Consider the following 21,638-nt stretch of genomic DNA (forward strand, 5'->3'; position numbering starts at 1 on the left):
TTTCCAACGATGCGATCGCAAAGGGTGAAGGGATGAACAAGGCTGTTCGCGATGGGGATGAAAGTTACTCGGGATAGGTTGCTCTTTTCTTCCTTCTTTCTTCCCGAGAGAGTTTAGAAATTTGTTTGTCTTGTAGGGTAATCGCAATTTTCAGTTTATCGAACACGACCGCCGGTCGTAAATATCGCGACACTCGTCGCATCTCTGTTAAAAAAATCTAACAATCTTTGCTTTACTTGGTATTTTATATTATAATTTCTTTTTTTATATTTAACATTATTAAGAACGGTATTTAACGTTTATAGGAGTAAAATATAGAATACAAACTGGACAAATTTTTATTCTATATTTTCGACTTCTTTTTTCGCCTAGAATCACCCCCTTTCCGCTTGTACCACCAGTTACCAATCACCCTGTATATATATCAAATAAAAACAACAAAGAGCATGCAGTTTGTATAAAATATCAGCTGGTATCTTAATACTTGTAGCCGACTTTGTATACACGTGACGTGCTCCGGTAAAATGAGATTAACACGCGAAAATGACTTTCCGAGATAAACGCGTTTAAAGTTACGCACTCCGTGGTAAGTTTGTCCGCTTTGTTTTCAGCTATTTTACGCCTTCGAGAAGAAAAGGGTAGAGGAAGGTAGCCTTTCTACCCCTTAAACGAAGATGGTTGATTTCTTCACTTTTTAAGAATGTTTTATAATTTTTCTTAACGCGATAAATACTTGTCTACTATTGTTACCAATACACGACGTTAATTGTTAACTTGCGAAGTCAATAATTATTCTAGAAAATTGGCTTGGTGCTTTTCCTCAGGAAATAACACAGGAGAAAGTCGAAACGATCTTAATCGACTTTTCAACGCTTTAAACTCTTTCCTTACCAGACCACGTCACATATTTCTTCGTTCACGTGCCATTTCGATTTCTTTGGCGAAATTCTTCTACTTCGGTTGCCTACAAGTTTCTACGGTTATTAACTCTAATCGCGTTCTTATAAATCAAATTCCATATATATCGACACGAAGGGAAACGAAATAATCAGAGAACGTAATTGCGAAGGAAACACTGCGACATCTGTTTGTTCCAGGATTGACTTTCAATTCACAGAGAAATTTCTAAAGACCTGGGCTCCGTGGAATCTGAGCGTTTCAGTGACTCGCAACGGTGCGGTCGACGCGCAGGAAAAATCGCTTCTTATAAATAACTGATATTGGGAGAACCGTGGCGGAGAAACGGAAGAAAAGAGGTTGACGACGGGAGGTCGGTAGCGAAAACGTGCAAGTGCGGCAGATATTGCGCTGCGTCGCCATAAAACCTCCGCATTCCTCGCGTGTAACGTTCTGTATCGATTCCACGAGCTCCATGTCACGAGCAAATTTCGTCTGAATTTATATTCAAAGCTTTCCACCCCTTGAGCGCGCAGAAAGGGAGGAAAAAAGAAAACGAGGAAAAGGAAAGAGTAGCACGACATCTCGAAATACCGGAACTTCGACCTCCGACTTCTCGAGGAAGCCGGTTCTGCGCGAAATATACGTCTCCGTTCAAAATCTTCGTTTCAAGTTCCGATCTTAATTTGCCTCGAGAAGTTTCGTTCCCTTTGACTTAAACGTCAGTCGATCGAAAGAAACGATTACTCGACGTTTCATCGAGCGAAGGATTAAAGGCTCTCTTCTTTCTCGTCATGGATTATCAGTCCGCGATAATCTTTGCTTCCCATTATCGAAGATTAAAGATATCGAATAAAACTCGTGAAACATTCAGCTCGCACGAAAATATCCAATAACTTCGATTCGTAGGTATTAATCTTCTACGATGCTGTGCGACTCTAATCTGGCCGTGATCCCTGTGTTATTTTCTTTCATCCCTACGTTATCGTATCGCTGCAAATAATTCGTTCGTAATAGTTATTTATTAAACCGTGGATATTAATGCAATTTAAATACAAACTGGTTTTCTACTTATCTTTACGCGTTATACTGTACCGTGTAAACTTTGACGCTTTGAAATATACTATAGATGTAGAAACAGTTGCTCTCGCGTATCGCAACCAAAAGGAAGTTCACAGTCGTGGAAGATTAAACGAGATATCTAAAGGATTCGTTCTCTAATCACCGATCGTTGCCGATAATTTTCGAGAAGCTCGGGAAAAGTCGGGGCCAATAAAAGCTCGCTTCCCGCGGATAGTCCTGGCGAAATCTCATTACATCGTCGCTCGAGAGAAAACATAATACGCGGCCGTGTCGATCGATAACGCTCACGTGAAACAACGTCGAACAAAACGGCACGCGGCCTGTGTAATTGAAACGGAAACCGCTTTTCTCCACCCGTCCTTCTCCCCTTCTCTTCGTTCATCCCCATTTCGCTTTCCCTCTTTCCCCCCCGTATCGTGCAATCGAGTTACACTCGCCTGAGAGCCGTCGACTCGACCATCCGCATCTCGATGGTCAAACTGCTTCCGCTGGATACGAAGCTCTCGCCAAGGGAACAGGGACGACTGGTGTTCTGTAGGATGGCGTGGTCGCAGGTTCGCGGCACCTTGTCCTTGCAATAACGCGCCAACAGGGTGGTGTTTCCAGCGGGGCGGGCTGCTTGAGGGTGCGATGGCTCGGCGGATCTGTCTCCGTGACGTTGGTGTTCTTTCTCGCTGTTCGAGATGGATTATGTTTGAGAGATCGAAGCAGATTAAAGTAGCCCGGGGCGTGGATAAAGCGGGTGGCGTCTGTGCGATGAAATTTGGAAGAGAGAAGGGCGACGATAGAATCTTCGCGAATATCGCGTCACGCGAGCTTTACAAGAGACTCGTCTAATTGGAAATCCCTTTTATCGGCGCGTTCTTTCGGTCATTCCCGATGTAATTGTATTTCTTTGAAAAATATCTCTGGTTCGAACGAAATACGAGAAAGCTATCGTCGATGCGTACGATTTCTCGTTTCAATATTGCCTTAAGTTGATCTTGTTAAACGATTATAAATCGTAATGAAAGGATGTTCGAGATGCGTATAAAGATTGGAGAATCGTTGCAGCGTCAATTTTCTCGCTAATCTCGTCATTTTCCTCGTATCCAATTTGACGTATCGCAACGAAACGAAGATCGTTATCTCGTAAGACGAGATTGAGATAAGAAACGCGGGACACCGGTCTACGGTTCATGGGCGAATCTACTTTCCACTAATTTCCGAGCTTCAAACATCGAGGGTCTACCTATAAATCATCCGAATCGCTGCATAGAAATTTCTGAACCGAGGGACAAGTTACCCGAAACCTCTTTACATAACCCAAACCCCTTCCAAACTCTCGGACAAGAAAAACCAAACTACATCCAGGCAAGAAGATCTGTTAACAGCATGGCGTAACAAGAAAGCAAACTCAACTAAACAGAAGCAAACACGAGGATCCCGCGGTTTAGCCGTTGGTCGTGCAGTATATAAAAGCAGCCCAGACTCTGCTACAGTGGAGTTCACGAATTTTGGTCAGACAGGAAGAACTCGACGATCTTTTTCTCGCGTGCGGTTCGCGTGGAAGAAATAGAACGTGGTTATAGACTCGACTAACGTTCGAGCATTTTGACGAGGGAATTTCGACAGATCCGAGGAAACGAGAGCCGTGGGAAATACATTTTGACGTTTCAAGAAAAACTGAGACCACGCAAGCGGTTGCCCGAGTCGTTACGTTGATCGATATTTGAAGCTTTCATCTACAAGTTGATCATATCGCAAAAGCTGTTAATATCTTAACTTTGGTTCGATTATTATTGGAAAACGTAGAATTCTGCGCGTAAGTCGTATGTCACTGCATCGATCGATGTTCCGTAAGGAGAACCGACGGATTAAAGGTCTCTGTTTTGTGTTTGTCAGAGGTCGACTCCTGTTTTCACGAGTCCTCTGGGAAATGGCGTCTCCACGGATCCGATGCCGTCGATGATATCAGTGACGAAAGTTGTGCAGATATCAATTGGCGATAACCGTGATGTTCTTGATTTAGGACTCGACTTTGTACGTTAACATGTATCCAATCAAGCAAAATATCTTAAAGAGCGTTTTGGTCCGAATCGTACATGGCTGCGTCCCTGAATGTCACTGCATAGACGGATTTGTGGCTGCCTTGTATTTCAATTTAACATCTCGCTATATTTCTTCCAGCGAACGTTTCGCGTGAAGTTCTATGGTTACAGTGGATATGTGTTCCAATAAACTGTCGTTCCGACGAAGGAAACATCCAGCCACCGAAGTGCATATACATAGTCATAAGTAGGTCGCGGATTTTTACCAGGAATTTCCAGGAAATTGAAAGTTGCAAAAATGCACAAAATGTGCACTACGTTCAAACATATACGAAATATTCGAAATGCACGGTGTCCTAGTATTGATGATACAATCGCCAAGCGGGTGATTGTAAATAAGAAAATAGGTCGAATATATATGGAATACGTATTTTTCACTCGAGGCTTTGTTATCGAGAAAATCGACTTTGAATTTCCTCCGAGCGCGTATGCGCTTGACTATCTCGTGGTTAAAAGTATCTCGTTACAAACCATTATTTACTTTATTCATTTATGTAAAAAGAAGCGTACATATTAAATCAAAAGTTTATTCCAAAGACAACACAAGTCTTGCACAGTTAACAGCGAGGATCGTTCTCGCGTTCGAGGAAAAAGGGGAAATACGGTGGAAAAAGCGTGCACGAAGATCTAACTCGGAGAACACTCCTGCGTATACGGTACCGGTGACCAGCATTTTCAACAATATTTGCATTAACGAGGTAAATCTTAAGAATCACGTGCCTTGTTATAACTCATAAACCTATGGCATACGGTTTGTGTTCCACGATATGGTCAAGTGCATGCGTGCTCGGAGGAAATTCAAAGTCCACTTTCTCGAAAACAAAGTCCCGAGTGAAAAAAATTTATTTCATATATTCGACCTATTTTCTCATGTACAATCACCTCGTCGACGATTGTACCATCAATTCTGGGACAGCCTGTATTATATTTATTAAAACGTTCAGTGGATGAAATAAATTTCTACTTAGGTTTCATCCGTCTAAAATTAGATCTACGAAAGATCAGGAATTTGCACGAAAGCGCGTAGTTGAGTCATAAGATTGTTCTGACGTATCCATGGGGACACGTATCCACCATAATCGTAGTCTTGCTCGAAGAACATTCGAGTCACCGAACTGCTCGTCAGGAACTCGAACGAAATACGAAGACGAGGATCGGTTTTCCGGAAAAACCAGCGTAACAAGCGGAAGCTCGTCGGCTCTAACGAGGCATTCGCGATTAATCAAAGGGGATTAAACCGACCAGGCAAGATCGTAGCACTCGGAGAGTGGCATCATCTCGCCGTCCCACACCATAAGGGTGGTGGAGCAGTCCTCGTCGCTGCTCGACAAGCTGGTGCCTACGTGGAACTTGAGGATGGACAGCCAGACGCGGAACTGTGGCTGCGGTGGTCGCGGTGCCGGTCTCCTCCACACGGTTCCCGGCCTCTGCTCTGGAAACTTGGGCAAAGGACGCGGTGGCGTTGGACTTGGAAGCGCCGGCCCAGCGCCGCGAAGATGATACAGGCACGTGCTGTTCCGTGGCAAGGAATGCCGTGGAGACGCGAGCACACCACCCCCGCTGCCCTGCAGCCAGAACTCGCAATGCTTGTTCTTCGCGTACGTCGGCGAGTCGGCGTCCACGAACTTCACCTGCAAGCACAGTTCGTTGGGAAACAACGAGATAGGAACTAGGGGAAAAACGGAAGAATTATTTTGGTCTTGTAGACGTCCCAAGGTTTATACTTTAATTTCTCGAATTATTACGAATGAGGGGAGCGGGGGGATTCACGTTGGAAACTCAAGGATAACCTACGTTGTACCAGGTACATCAGAACTTGGACGGTTTATCGTTCGAGCATATCGCTCGAGTTTGTTCTACTTCAGCAACGATAGTTGTTGCCGCTCCAACAGGAATTCGAGTTTTTAGACGATTAGCTGCTACGTAGAAAACAGAGGAATTTATTAATCCTTGTAAATGTTTATAGAAAAGAAAGTAAACAGATGAAGAAGGATGATGGAAGAAAGGGTATAATACGAGATTTAAAATTCGTTACTCAATTCTAAAGGAATTCATCGACATTAACGTCTCTTAACTGGTTAGAAAAAAGGAAGAAATGAGAGGAAAAAAGGGAGGGAAGAAGAATCCCCGTCCTAAAATTCATTATCTCGTTGGCTCGTCGTTCCCGAAGAAAATTGTGGTAACGGTGGCTGCTCCGACCAACCATTTAAATGCGATCCGTGAACCGAGGGGGCGGTAGTTCGCCACCGTCAGGTGTAAAGCACGCTGTTCCGGCCCCATGAATGTTTGAACAGAATTACCACGTACTTGCACTTCTAATTGAAAGCCGTGGAGCGAATGCGGCGGCGTTGGATGCAGGAACGTGCCGTAAGGAGACGTGGTGAACTCGACCAGGATCTCGGTTCCGCTGCTAGTGGCTTCCGGCACCGGCTCACCACCTCCGCAGAACTTGAGGATCACCGGGTCCCGGGTCGTGTAGCCATCATACACGGTCACGTAATCCTGTGGGCCAAAACGACGTTCCTTTTCTTACAATTAGTATCATTCGGTGGGAAAAATAGTACGACGAAAAAAGGAACTGGAACTTTTTCCAGCCACGGTTAATCGAAAAGTTTTTGGCATATTTTGTATCGCACAGATGAAGTTTGCAGAACGGTGCGGTAATAACAAAGTTCTACAGAAATCCAAACGTAAATATAAAGTAAAATACTAAGAGAGGAGCAAGAAAGGATGACAGCAGACCAAATTATAGAAGAAGGAAGAAAGAGAGAAACAGAAGAGAGGGGGAAAAGGATAAGGGAATCCAAGTATAACATACACTACAGAAACATAGCCAAAGAGAAATTACCAAAGTACTTAGAAGGGAGGATGAAGTGGAAGGACAGAAGAATACTGGCAAGATTCAGATGCGGAAACGAGACCAAAGCAAGGCAATACTGGAAAGAAGAGGGAGAAAAAAGATGCAGATTATGTAGGAGGAAAGAAGAAGACCTGAGACACGTAATAGAAGAATATGAAATAACGGGAGGACCAAAAGACATAGGAACAACGCTGAACGTGACTGGAGAAGGTCTAGCAGAATTGAAAGCAATAATAGAGAAGAGAAGGGCAAACGACAAGGAGGAGGCACAACAAGGAGGCTAAAGACCAAAGTGGCAATAGATTTTAGTCGTTAGTTGATAATTTATAGTTCCTAATGCTTAGTTTTTAGAGGTAGAATAAGCAAGATAGTGCAACAGAATAGAGTGGGAAAGAGGGGAGGTAGACATGTAAGAAGGAAATTAGATGTGATTAGAGATGTAAACCCAAAAGTTCGTCCAAAGCCGAAAGGCACGGACTAAACAATAATAAATAAAATAAACATAAAGTAAAATACTAAACTACAAATATCAAATATGCGCATAAAAATAGAAATAATCTTGTAACACCGGCTGGCTCTTATAGCGCTGCAAAATAGCGTGTAAGTATTTACACACCATTGTACTTATCATAGCATTTACGTATCAATTACATAAATTTTGTATCGTTTAGTAATACTTCCATGTGACTACGAAAAATGTCATACCGTGTAAATAAAACGGAAAACCCGCTAAGAAAACGTATCGGAACATAAGGCTACGAGCAAACGCTTTTCGTAGCCACTGTAAATCTCGAGAAGATCGCGTTTCAATTTCTCAGAAAAGAATTAATCGCTCGATCGGATGGGTCTTTCAGTAGTTTGACGTACGTCCGCAAACTTTCGTCGGCTATTTTGAAGCTACTCGCCAGAATTCTCGCGTTATCTTTCTTATCTGGTCTGGCCCTATAGTCCGCCAATAAATTTCGCTTATCAACTTAGAACACACGGCGATAGTTTCTCTTCTCCGCGGATCGATAAATTCGGCAGAGTGTTCGTGATTTAAGAAGCACACCCGCCGGAATTACCGTGCGAGCGTAACGACCGTTCGGCTTGGCCGATACCACGCCATCGGTCACGTGCGTGGCGTTTCGCCCTGGCTAGCCATCGTTCGACGTCTCGGATTTATCTCGATCCATGCAATTTTCGCCGTTTCGGGTTTTACTACGTACCTGAACCACATCGCAGTCCTTCCACAGGCGAAGTTCGCGAGGCGATGATTCCGCTTGGGTGGCTGGCCTCGCTCTTATGGCCACCAATTGGCCCCGAGGCTGTTTCACGGAGATTAAGGCGTGTTTCCCTGCTGGTACGTCGTGCTGCCTCACCTGTGTCGTAAGATTAATACGGAAGATACTTAGGAGGTGTTGTACCGAGCGGTCGGATAAGTTTTCAACCTTTTCTAAATTATAAACTTTGATAAGAATGACGATTACGAAGAAGACTAATCCGGACCATAAAGTCCGATGAGAAATAAAAGCTGAATCATAAACTTTATTCCAACACTTTTCTACGATACGAATTAAATCAAATGTATATCGTTCTGTTCGGTGATCTTCTAACATCTATCGGGTAATGCCGTTATTCCATCCCTGTAGAATTTCTCTTATCTGCGAGCAGAAACCCGACCTGAAAAAGGTTTAACACTCGTCCGATAACCCGATATGATAAAAGAAAAGAACGATCGTAAATACAAAGGGCGGACTGATTTCAGACGTCAGACTAAAAATGGATTATGCATGGGCCATATTCTGCGTTCTATCGCTAATATCGAATTAATAATAATCTTTATTTCTAGACTAAAAAAAGAGACTTTGGTTTGCGCAATTTTCTCGCTTTTATTTTACCCATACGTTTTTCCCACGCTCTCGTTTCATCCATTCCTTTCGTAATCCTGTTCTTTTAGCCTGTTTATTAACGTTATCTCTACCGTTACGCTTATATCTATCTATCCATCTTCACGCGTGTTCGTGTCGCTCATATATTATCCGAAAAACAATTTATCGAACTTCGAATCAGAGAGGTGTATCGGTTAATCGAATGAACCACGTTCAGAGGAGGGTGGTAAATTAAATTACTTCTCGATCAAAGCACCGCCGCGATCGCGTATTTCCTATCGCGTACGTCCCTCGCAAAAGCATAAACGTTTACACACCATTGTGCGCGTGTCCTTCATTTTTTACGATATAGTCGTATCGATCGCTCTCGTGTCTCGATTCTATCGTCTTAATCAACGTTCCTTATCCAACGATTACACATCGAGCGTCACCCGTGCCATCTAACGTCCTCCTTTTATTTTCCCCTATTTCTAGACTAACCGACCTCTCTACTTCCCTGTTTACCACGCATTCCATACGATCCAATCTCCATTCCTCGTGTAACGAAAGTACCTCGTTGCGACTGTCGTGGAAACGACATTGAAATTGGCGCAACCTTCGTGAGCACCGGGTGCAGAAAATTTCAGTGGTCGTATCGAAGTGTATTTAGCGGGTCGTATCGGCTTTAGCGGGCAAAAGGAGAATAATGGTGCGCGGGTTGTACACTCGTGGCGGTGCCTCGTAAATTTTCGTCGGAATGCCAACGTTGGTTGCGTTCGTTCCTCTTCGTTTCGAAACCGAGCCCGTGCATCGACCCGTTCAATTTGCTCGGACCGTCGTGCGATTTCGACCTGAAATACCGTTCCTCGGATTAGCCTGCAACGTTTCGCGTGTCACGGAGAACATTCCAACGTCACACCCCTTTCCTTTCACGCTCCACAGAACAGCTTTGTTAATATTCATTAGAGCGTCGTCGAGATTTCGATCGGCCGACACCCTCTCATCGACTTCCTCGCGGATCATCGTTTAGTAATCATCGGCAATTAGTAATTTGTGATTTCAAATAATTTCGTGCAACCAGATCCTTCTTGTGCGATGATATTTTCTCTACGTGCACGATTTTGCTTCGTAGTATCTCTTACGAGAGTATTTGAACGCTTATCGCAGGAAACTTTCATGTTTATATCGTGCGTGTTACGTTTTAGAGATTTGGAAATTTTATTAAGGTCTGTGGCGGATCGGTATCAACAGGACGCCGACAGGTCGAGGCATCAACGCGGCGCAACACCTCCCGGGCGATCCGCGGGTACCAACCGCCAACACTAGAGGGCTACGACGACAACGAGTCTGTCTGTCTAACTCGCTAGCGGTTGAATATACGAGCGATTGATATAAATACCGCACCTAGCGAGACTCCCTCTACGTCTAAGGCAGGGACTACCGGGCATAGCCTTACTGACGAGTCCACCGGTAGTCCCGGGACGAAACGCACTCTCTCTCTCTTTTCATCCGCCTCAGATCTATGACGAGAAAGGAAGGCTACGATCACAGTGATAAGGTTCGAAAGCAATTTGGGAATGCATATAAAATTTGCGAGATACTATATAAGATATAATATAGTAGATGTAGTCGTGATAGTCGAGTCTGTTGTTTCGTATAATGTATTCGTAAAAGTTGTCTATAGATGTTCGAACATTTTCCACTATGCGTACATCAAAGTCGCTATTTCGAATGTGAATATCGTGAAAGTAAAAAGAACCACGTTGGTGACAGGCAAACACGTTAATCGTTTCTCCATCAGAATTTGCGTCTACTATTTTTATATAAATTTTCTTCTTAACTATAACAACTCGGATACCCACGGGGAACAGCGGGGAAGTTGGAAAAATTCACGAAGCCTCCAAGAATTACGTAAACACCAGAAATCGAGCCATTTCCAACGAAGGAGCTTCATCGTACCGCGCGACTTACTCGTTCCAACTTCATTCTTCCTTCGGACAGCTACATAAATTTTCAAATAACTCGCTAAGAAAGGCGGTCTCCGGAATCGTCGCCACGGACTGCGCGCTACAGATTTATGATCCCGTATTCGAGTTCTGCGGTACAAAATAAACAGCGAAGGCTTCTACAATTCGTACGGACTATTTTCTAGCTCGATATTAAGTACCGTGCGAGTTTACAGCTTAACATCCTAGGTCATTTGCTAAAAGGATTTTCCACGAATCCCATGCAACCCCACGAAGCTAGGAAATCGTCGAGTCTCGAACTTTATTCCTCCGTCTATTAATTTTCGAAAGAAACAGTCTTCCAACTCGACGCGAGATGTTACGTAACATAAACTAAGAAGATAGTAACAGCAGCGGGAGCACTCGTAAGTCTTCCATATTGGAAGAAAAGGATCTTCCAAGAAACAATTTTTCAAGAGAAGCTACCTCAGCCAGCGAACAATTTCTAATCGTCTCCTTGCGTGAAATATTATTTATATATGTACTTATATATAAAAAAAGGTAAATTATCGAACGAGACGAGAAACTTTTATCAAGTTCTATCGATCAAAGAAGGAAGGAACTTTTCAGAAAGCTATTTCTCCTCGAGAAGAATCCTATCCGGCAAACGGAAGAAGTTGCGAAAATTTTCTGCGCTGTTCTTCGGCGTTTCGTGTTTACAGGGCGGCAGGTGGTTATTCGAAAGTTTCCAGGGGTGGAAAATTTCGAACGGGCTTACCGCGTAGTAGCAGGTGAGATTGCGCGGGTACAATCCGGGAAAGTTGGGAGACTGCAGTCTGCACTTCTTCCGGTCGCAGTCGCTGAATATGCGGGAACAGTAGGTTCCGGATATCAGATCCCCGAGGTACTGCTCGCTGCTTGGTTTCGTCGTGGTCGATGGCTGTTCGACCATCTGCACCGGCATCGCCATCGAGCTGTTCGCGTAGTCGCTCGAGGACGTTGCCAAAGTCAATTCCGTCGAAGATGGTGTTCCTGTCGGCTGTGTCATACCTGGAATCGTCATTTTTACTTCTTCTTTGTTCTATGTTCCTCGTTTATTTTGTAATCGTACGTCTTTGTATATATTTTACAAGATCGATGTTTGTACGCATCCATTTTAAATCGATGATTTTTTCCTGCAATTTCATATATCTTTATATATATATTTTATAAAATACATGTTTTTGTACGTCTTTTTTTTACATATAATCTCTTTTATAAAGAAGTTATTTTTGTCTTGGCAAAAATGGACGACGATTATTGACAATTAAACGAAATATAATCTACTTGGAAAATAGAATTGTCATCTCCATGGAACGTCATTGAATCAAACGAGTATCTGAAAATTCAAACGAGCCAGGATAGAACTTCGTTTATATGAACGCAATGGACAAACTATTTAAGGGATAAACTATTTGTTGCCCGACAAGTTGATATAAACGAAGCTTCACCGTATCGTGAGAATAGTTCTTTAAAACACTTTACGATCTAGTTACATAATTAATTTAATAATCACTGTCGTTGACTATCAACGTTACTACAAGACGCCAGCCTCCACACAAGGATGCAGCAACAAGAAAGAAAAGATAGAAAAAAAGAAAGAACGACTAAATCCATCTGGACTTGAGACAAAGAAAATCTTTACAAGAAACTTCGATTTCCCTCCACGACAAACTCGACGACCTCGACACCGAAGAATTCGAACCGCGTTGTTTTCAAAAGTATCCAGCTTATGTAAATTCCGTCTCATCCGAGCGGCGAAGTTATCAACGTAAGAGCATCGGCATGGAAACAAATCATGATAGAGAGCGAAAGAAAACGGAGACGTACGTACCGACGAATGGATTCCCGTAGCGTGCCACGGCGTCCGACTTCCTGATCATCTTGTACACCATCCTGAAGTCGAAATTGAATCCCGTCTGATCCTTACTGAGCCTGAGCAGCTTCAGCGTGATGGAGACGGTCTGGGTTTCGCTGTAGTAAATCGCGGGACCCCAGGACGTTCCGCACCAGAGGCCACCAACGTCCGGCCGTTGGGCCTCCGAAATCTGCAGCGATCCGTCCGGGCAGCCCTCCGCCGTGAACGACACGAATTTCCCCAGGGTGAAGCTGTCGAACGTCAACTGAAATCGCCAGCACCGTAACGTCGATTAAACTTCCTACGACACTACGCTCTTTCTGTAATCTCTCAGTTTTTCGAGAAGTTAGAACATCGTGGAATTTATCGTGTTTCCTTTAGCGCGTTCGCGGCTGTAGAAATTATATTATTACGCGAAAGTGTTCAGAGCTTTGCGTTCACACACATACACATGCAAATATGATCTATTTGGCAGATCGATTAACTCCGTAAAACAAAAAGCAGAGAAAATCGATGAGATTACAGTAGAACTCCAGTCGTTTGAACTTGTCAGGGGATAAATAGTTTATATAATCGGAGTTCGATACAAGAGGAGCTCGCCAATTTTCCTCATTATTTTTCTCCCACGTAATAGGAACTCGTACTCGGATAAGCGAATTCAGCCAGCTGACGTTCAGTTAGTTGCACGTTAACTGAAATTTCCTTTCGATCGCTGCAGTTCCATACGAGATAAGCATCGATCAGAAGTACTTGGCTCGTTTAACAAATTTCGGGAAGCGCAGTTAGTCGCCATGGTCTGTGAATGACTGGTACTACGTCTCTGTATCATTCGACTTTCGTATTGTCACACGTTCAAGAATACTAGCCGCTCAGAAACAGTAATAGGATAGGCTAGACATCCTGCATATCACGGTCATCGAAACAATAACCAAATAGTATCGGAATTGGCGTCTCTGAGATACACCAGACGACAATCCCTCCAGAGGGACTAAAACCACAGTACAAAAACCGTCCAAAATAAGCGCTCGAATCAGTCCGTTAAAACATTTTGACCCAGCCTCTCGTAACACTTTGAATCGTTCTGTAACACTTTAAACCGTCACTCGGTTGGATTCGCGTAATAAATTCTATTTTCACATACAAAGTCAAATTTCTTCGTGTTATGCGTGAGACGTTCGAACTGCGACGCGAGGAGATCACCGGCGATCTATCGGTTTCGTGATTTATTGTGTCCCCGACGTGGCAGTATCATAGTGAGTATTCAGTGGTAAAAGATTACTTTCGTCAGACGTTCGTTTCTCTTTTTGCAATTGTTCGATCTAATATTCCATCGAGTAACGATAGAAATCCTCCGAGTTGTTGGATGCTCGAGAGATACCGGTTAGATATATCTGTTTGCTCGAAGCTCTCGGTAGTAACACTTTCCTTTCGAAACTTCCCATCGTGCGCCATTAAACGCTAATATCCGGCAATGCATTACCGCGTCGAATATTCTAACGGTAAGCACACGCGCGAACATCTCACAGAACAGCTCTTCGATCTCTTTCACCCCTCTAGCTTTCGGTTCTGCGCGAGTAATCGAGTTATCAAGTATCAATCCCGTGTGGAATGATCCGACGACGATTAAAGTATCGACGTTCGCCGAGGGGCGGGCATAGAGCATCGGAGAGAAAGAAAGAGCCGCGCGAGCAGTCGAGAGAGAATGGCTTTGATAAAAACGGCAAACACGCGGAAAAGAGCCGCGAGAGGCTGGCAAACAGGCCGCGTATAAATAAATTTGGCAGCGCGCGGAAGAAACTTTCGGACCGCTCGTTCGTTTCGTTTACGAAAGTATTCGAGGCCGCGAAACGACGTTCGGTTATGCTTCCCTCCGGCTAACTGGCGCAATCCAAGCAATTTGCGTTATTAAAAATTCCACCGTTAATTTCTGCTCGTCTGGCAGACCACGGTTCTGCCTTGTTTCCCGTAATTCTCTCTCTTTCCATCTGTCTTGTCGTTTCTTTTTTACTCCTTCTCCTTCTTCTACCTATTCTTCTTTTTTGCGTTTCTTTTTTCTTTTTTTTTAATTTCTGGCGCGCCTTTTCAACGGAGAAAGCAGCAACGTTTCTCGGCTGTCTTTTTCGCCCTCGAAACTATGCCGCGATTTAGCGAAAAGTCTCAGTCAGACGGATGTAAATTTCTTTGGTAGCTTCGATTATGCGATGGTGCATTTACGAGGTACCTCGTTACTCGTCTAATTACCCCACGCAGCCATTCATGCTGTATGTTAATTAGGAATACAGGTTCGGGTCTAGGTTAGGGTCTTTGTTACGGAGGATAATCAAAGAGGCTTTCGGGCAAACTTGCCTGTATGATGTCTCCCAGATCGCCGCCCGGTGCGCTGAAGGTGAGCTTGCAAATGTAAGGCACCTTGTCCTCCTTCGGTCGATGGAGCTCCAGGTCGTAAGTTTTACCCACGTCGCCGTAGTATGTTTTATTGCAGGCTGAAACACGAAGGACAAAGATCTCTCTGAAACAAACATTATCGATCGTCTTGTCGCCTAACTTACTTAGCTCCAGGTCGCTTGAACACGAGAAAATCGAACTTCGATTCTAATGGCGCGGTCGAACGATCAACAAGTTGAGAAGCGCGCTCTTACGAATCTAAAGTTAGAGAAATACTCGTCGAATTACCGATATCCACGATTTTACGATTTATCACTGAAATTAATTCTCTAGATAGCGAGATTTGACTTTGCGATGTCTCCACACGTGCACGTTCTACCTTGGAGCTTTTAACCGAGCCATGTGACTGTACTTTCCTTTCGTTCGCTATGTCAAGTCAAGGAATCGCGCTCGATCGAACGTCCTTGGCAGAAATCTTCGGCCAAATTTCCGTGTAATCGGCATCGGCGACTCGATCAAAGGGTTTATCGAGGTGAATTTCGAGGTCGACCGGGCAAAGAATCGACTGGGGCGTTCGATGAATTATCGATGGCTCCGGGCTAGTTTCCTTTGCTCGATCGTTTTCCGCAGAAAAATTCGATTCGTCGCGATCTCCTCTATCTCGAGTTAAAAGGAGAACACCGGCTCTCGATCAAAGTCCGTCGTGAAAGGAAACGTATGTATGTACTCTTCCTTCGGGGCAACGCGACGTATCCAACGTGCATCGATCAGGCGCTAATCATCGAACTATCATGGAAAAGCCGGATTCCTATAGCTTTTCATTCGTATAACTTCTATTCGTAAACACTCGTATTGTTTTTGAAATGCGTGCAACGATACGTCGATTGAAACGATGCCTCGAGGTCATGGACGTTTTGAGGTAACACGAACCGTCACTGAATTTGCGATAAATTGGACGCGTTGAATGGATACGAAGCTTTCACAAAAGCATCTTTAAAAGTCGCGGATCAAAGCGACTTCTGTAACTGGTTTCATTCGATTGTAATTACGGAATAACGCGAACGTGTTCACTTTTAAATTACCGATCAATGGATCTGAATTTTAATGGCCACTCGCGAATGTAGGAGGATGTTGAGTCGATGAATGGCGTATACAAACTGGCGATACCTTTTCATAAATTTCGTCGAAACGCGTGCTGGGCCGATTAATGGGCAAGAGCGATCAAATTCTCGCCAAAACTTATAATACGCTACGGTACACCGCGATAATAATTTGTAGACGAGTAACGGGGATAAATAATTATGGTAACGAATTTCACCGGTATAGTGGAAAAATAGGTATTCTTCTAAAAATTCAGTAATTAAAGTATATTCGTGGCGTACGCGTAGTGGCTCGCGAAAGTATTCGAACACCTACCGCTGGAAAATTTGCATGAATATATTATATGCATTGTATGAAACTTTTTGAAACTTTGTTAGCGGCGTAATGAGACACGACTATCGTGATTATACTGGTAAAATTGGAAACCAGTCTGAAAATCTACGTGCAAGTTACAACACGTTTATTGCACATATATACCATTATACAACGAAAAATTATAAACCATACAGAATGAACAGAGTGGTCTTAAACGTATAATTCGCGCTAAATATGGTCTCTGCATATTGTAACTTACATTATAGCGAATAATTAATCTCGTCATATTATTGCGAATAATTCAAATACTTTGGCGATCTCTACGAAGCGAGTACTTCCAATAAATATCTTGCAAATTTCATACATTTACAGTATACACACACAAATTTTCAAATCACACAGTTTGTATACTATATGTATGTGGGAGATGAAAGGACATCGGGGCTTCCCTTTTGGAATGTTGGGAAAAATCCCAATACCCTAGTCCAGACTTTTACTATAGCTACACTTAAGTAAGAAAACTAAGAAACAGTTTTAATGTTCTAATCCGATTTTACGACAATGGGCTTGGGCTCGAAGTGACATAACGGGTCACTGAACGCAGCTACGATCACGGGAGGGACGTGCACCTGACAGAGGTATGGAATAATTATATAGCTCTCCTTAAAAACAAAGATCGACCCGAGAGGTGGGGAGAAGAATATATGAGGACAGTTCCACTTGGACTGCAAGTTAGTTCATTCAGATAAGTTTTACTTGTACGTTGAGTCATACGTGTATCACATCGCATTCGTCATCCCGTTGACCGTGAATTCGTTGTCGAACCTGAATTCGTTGTCATCGACGTCTCGACCATCCGATCGCCGCTATTACTTGCAGCCTCTTGTAATAACCACGTTTGTACCAATAAATATCAGCTATACCCGCGATAGTAAATTCGAGCGAAGGTTCGTCGAACGCCCAAAATTCCAACCTTAACCCGACATATATGTAGTATCGTGGACGAAGAGATATCGAGCGAACTATAAACAATGTCGCGAGAAAGCCGAAATGGAAAGCCGACAGGCCCAACAAACCTATCGTCGGTCCTTCGATCGAATAGTTTCGCGGAAAGGCCTGCGTGACCCTGGCCACGAGCTGTTGCGGAACACGTGCGTGGTGGGGTAAGACAAAAGACAAAGGGATGCTAAGGAAAGAAGACGAATTAACAGTCAGTGTCAGTTGAGAAGTCAGAGAGCGTGAACTGCGTTGTCGAGAGGCTGTGGTCCGTGTGAAAGAGAGCGTTGGATCCGTGGTGACGAGATTTGCAAATGAACTATCTAGTTGTCTTAATTATAATACGTTATTGCGATTAGTTTACGTTAAACAACCATCGTTTCTTGTTTAATCAACATCTGTTTAATCCATTTATTGTAAATTAACTAAACTAATTGTAGTAAGGATGCTACATATACATAGAAAGTTTCTAAGACTGTTGGAATACTTTCGCGAGCGTTGCGCGTATTTATTTTTTCCTCTGCAACGAACGATTCCCGAGTTCATCGCCGAGGACGGATTTTCCAGAGCGATAGCATAATCGTTGAAAAATTTGTATCGTGTATGTCAAAGAAACCGAAACTCGCTCGCTGATTAAGTTACTTTGGCTTCCTCTATCGCATGCTCCGTGCAGAATTACATTGTGCAGGACGGCTACGTTACAATACTAGTTCATTGTGGGGCTTCAAGGGCTCATCATGCTCGTATATATAGGATGGAAATCGAGGCTAACGTCGGTGGTGGGCCAATACGAACGTATACACATATATACAGATGCGCGCGCGCTCGCACAAAAACACACACGGACACGCTATCGACGGGGTGAATGGGCCGAGAACACAATGCACGCCATTTCCAGGCATCGGGGTCTCATTCCTAATCAGAATCCTAGTTTGCCTGGCTAATAGCGCGCCTGAAATCTGGCCACCTTGTCTTCCTCGCGTCGTAACTTATCGCTATAACTAGATTACCCCGCCAATTTTCATCGTCCGTCGAATCTACACGAAACGTTTCACCTGTTAGTTTCGCTTCTCGCCATTGGAAATGCCATTACGCCTTTCAACGTATTCCATTTTATACGAGACACTCGCTAGAAAAACGATCGTCCGTTGGAATTTTCAATTCCGTGGTAATTTGAAAATTGGATGGATCTCTATAGAAATTATTGTGTGTGATTTTAGGAACCAGAGGGCGATTGTAATTATCGATAATGAACCCTAGACGTCTAGGGCTGCTATATGGAACATTCTGCAACGTAGAATTAGCTGGAAATTTAATTTCAACGTTCGCGAATCGCGAGATATCTCTTCTTTGCGGCCATTCGGTCGGAGAATTTCCGTTGTCGACCATGTTCCTCGTGTGTTATCCAGAAATGATAACCGAAGAATATTCGTTTTATTTTCCACCGATGTTTCGCTTTCATCAAGCTCTAATTTTGACGGACGCGGGGCTATTCACGCTTAATTATTTGGCCCAGCCGGTGGATTGAAACTCGAGTTTTAATTTAGCCAGATGATTAAACTCCTCTGGTATCCAGGATGCGCATTGCGCTGGATGCTGTGAATTCTCGTATCGCGAGAGAAATAGAAGAAGTATCGAATATTTCGCAGAAAATTTCGGCGACTCGCTGAATATCGGTGCTATTGGGGTTTAGCTGCAACTTCGAACTTCCATTTTTTATTGGATTTCCTGAAACGAGTAGAAGGAAAAGGGTTGCATGTTTCCGTGCGGGATAGTGGAACTCGAGAAAAACTTGAGAATGTCCTCCCCTCTCCATAAAAAGAGCGTTAAGTAATTAGCAATTCGGATATGGGAAATTCGGGAAAATTGGAAAATTATCGAGAAGATTGCGAGTAACGAAAATTCGGGAAAAAGAGAAGGTTCCTCGGTACTTGAGCGTCGATGCAAACGATTGATAAGCTGCACCAATCGGAACAATCGGGCCAGGTGTAATTGAATATTCGTTAGGTTTAATGACAGGATTCGGTATCGGAAACCGATAGTCGTCCGGCCGCCGCCTCTGTCGAAGTATTACGAATTCAGTTGGTGCATCTGTTACGTCAAATTACGAAAGTTCCCGGAGGGAAGCTGCTTGCCAGCTTCTCGGCTGCGTCTCCTCCGGCTGACTAATGACTGGCATCAACTACTTGGCTGCGTTTCGCTATGTCGGATACGCGTTCCTCTCCTCTCCGAGATGTGTCTGGTAATGGTGTTTGACGAATTATGGGCTTTTGTCACTGTTCAAAAGCAGTCGACCATCTGTACGCTGACGCGTCGTTTCTCTCGAAGCATTACGGCAACATCAAAACGAGAAGAAGATAGAGGAAAAAGGGGGAAAGACTTTCTGCAGCGTCGCGATTAATAATTCCTCTTGCATATCTCTCCCCTTATCTTTCCTAAACTACTGTCCTATTTCCATCGTTACTCTCCTCTTTATCTCGATCCTACCTCTTTCTGTTTAGCCGGTTCGTCTTTATATTCGCCGATTTTTCCGTCGTTCTTGCCAGAAACCGGCGCGGATTCGTCCCTCTTTCCGATTCGGACAATACAGTGGCGGACAACGCCACTGTACCCGGAGCTGACCCGGTTTTCACGAAGCTTCGTGCCGTAGCATCGTAATAAATCGTCGACGCGTGACCCGTCGTCCTCCTTGTGCTACTCCTCGTCGCGGGATTATATTTTATTACGCAATAAAATATGAAGTTCTCGCGTCGAGTGCTTTCCCATTTATCGCGCTGACGATCGCAATACGCCGTGCGACGCCCGATGCTAAATCACGCGGCTACGCTAACTCGACTTTCGGATTTCGTCGATTCCGTCCGTCCTTCCTTGCGTTCTATCGTTCGGCACTCCGGCGAGATAGTAACCGGCCGAAGATTTACGTAGAAAGTACTCGCGGATTCGTTTCAAATTTTTCAGTACGAGATCGTAACAAGGATGTAACTATTCTTTCTACAACCGAATGTTTCTAAACAGCGTCTGGGCGGATAAATCACAGCGGAAGCGAGAAGAAACGATGGAAATCGAATAGAAACGGCGTAATGCTACTCGTCAGGAATAAATGCCGTCCGTTCAACCGGGAAACTCGCGCGTATTTCGTGACTCCTACCAGCGAGAGGAGCACGAGAAGGATGAGCGCAGATAAGAAAGAACGTGTCGCGACTGAGAAAATTCTACCGTAAGAGAGATTGCTCTTTCAAAAATAGCAGACAAACCTTGGGAAATCTCGGGAACGGTAGAATCGGTGGAAAGTCGAAATTGAGAAAATTGGAATCGGGGCTGGCTTACGAACGAGCTAATTTTCTTATTTCTTTCACTTCTTTCGTACGTACCGGTATCAAAGGCCGCGCAGCCTCGATTTATCTTCCGTTTCGAAAGCAACGGTCCGCTTTGAGGCCACGTTAGACCGAGCAACGCGTTCTTCGACGCGGTAAAAAGCCCGGGACGCCGAGGAAAAGAGTTGCTCGCCGCGATACGAGATACTTTTACGAGCGGTGCAGGATATTCTGCGGGATATGCTCGCCGCGGAAACCGCTGCGCGAATGTCGGTCGGGTTTTATGCGCTTCCGGGCCTCGTGTGATTGGTACGAGGCCGGTAAAGGGATCCGGGATTACGTGCCCGATGATGATGATTCGCTTTCATCGCTTTCGTAACGCGTTTCCATGCAGCAACTCGCTCGATTAGAACGGCATGCGAGATCTTGAATTTTGAATTCAGATTGGTTTTTCGCGCGTTTCGGGATAATAGTGGACGTTTAAAGTGGATTTCGCACGATAAATGTGATCGCGGTTCGATCGTTTTTCGTTTCCTGCCACATTTTCCACCAACGTTATAATCGGACGTAAAATTAGAACGAAACTGTTGAGAATCGTGGATCTTCGAAGCCGAAATAATGTTATAGCAACACTAAATTTATACCGAGAATTAATATTAAAATAGTAATATATTTATTTCATGAACGATTTCTTATATATTCATCGATACACACTTGCACGCGTCTCACCCGTCTATACCCAAATGTTAACCGACTGAACAGTTTACATTCCTTTGTTTTCGAGACGCTGCGCACACACATACTTCCACACACTGGTATTCACATACAAGTATCTCTACTACGCATTTAACCCAGTCCAGCACAGAAAATTATACATATCTGAACAGAAACTTACGCTTTATCC

General features: G+C 43.9%; 1 protein-coding gene across 1 annotated transcript in view; it reads right to left on the reverse strand.

Annotated features, from left to right (window-relative positions):
* LOC117156734 (uncharacterized) overlaps window positions 1-21,638 on the reverse strand; it is a 175,464-nt gene that overhangs the window by 17,979 nt on the left and 135,847 nt on the right. Inside the window, exons 4-10 of the mRNA XM_076617817.1 lie at window positions 14,970-15,106; window positions 12,600-12,888; window positions 11,505-11,776; window positions 8,139-8,291; window positions 6,378-6,572; window positions 5,313-5,701; window positions 2,418-2,654 (exon numbers count right to left, since the gene is read on the reverse strand). Coding sequence (XP_076473932.1) covers window positions 2,418-2,654; window positions 5,313-5,701; window positions 6,378-6,572; window positions 8,139-8,291; window positions 11,505-11,776; window positions 12,600-12,888; window positions 14,970-15,106 — 1,672 coding nt within the window. The remainder of the gene's footprint in view (window positions 1-2,417; window positions 2,655-5,312; window positions 5,702-6,377; window positions 6,573-8,138; window positions 8,292-11,504; window positions 11,777-12,599; window positions 12,889-14,969; window positions 15,107-21,638) is intronic.

This window comes from Bombus vancouverensis, chromosome 4 (genome assembly GCF_051014615.1).
Source record: "Bombus vancouverensis nearcticus chromosome 4, iyBomVanc1_principal, whole genome shotgun sequence".
Taxonomy (NCBI): Eukaryota; Metazoa; Arthropoda; class Insecta; order Hymenoptera; family Apidae; genus Bombus; species Bombus vancouverensis.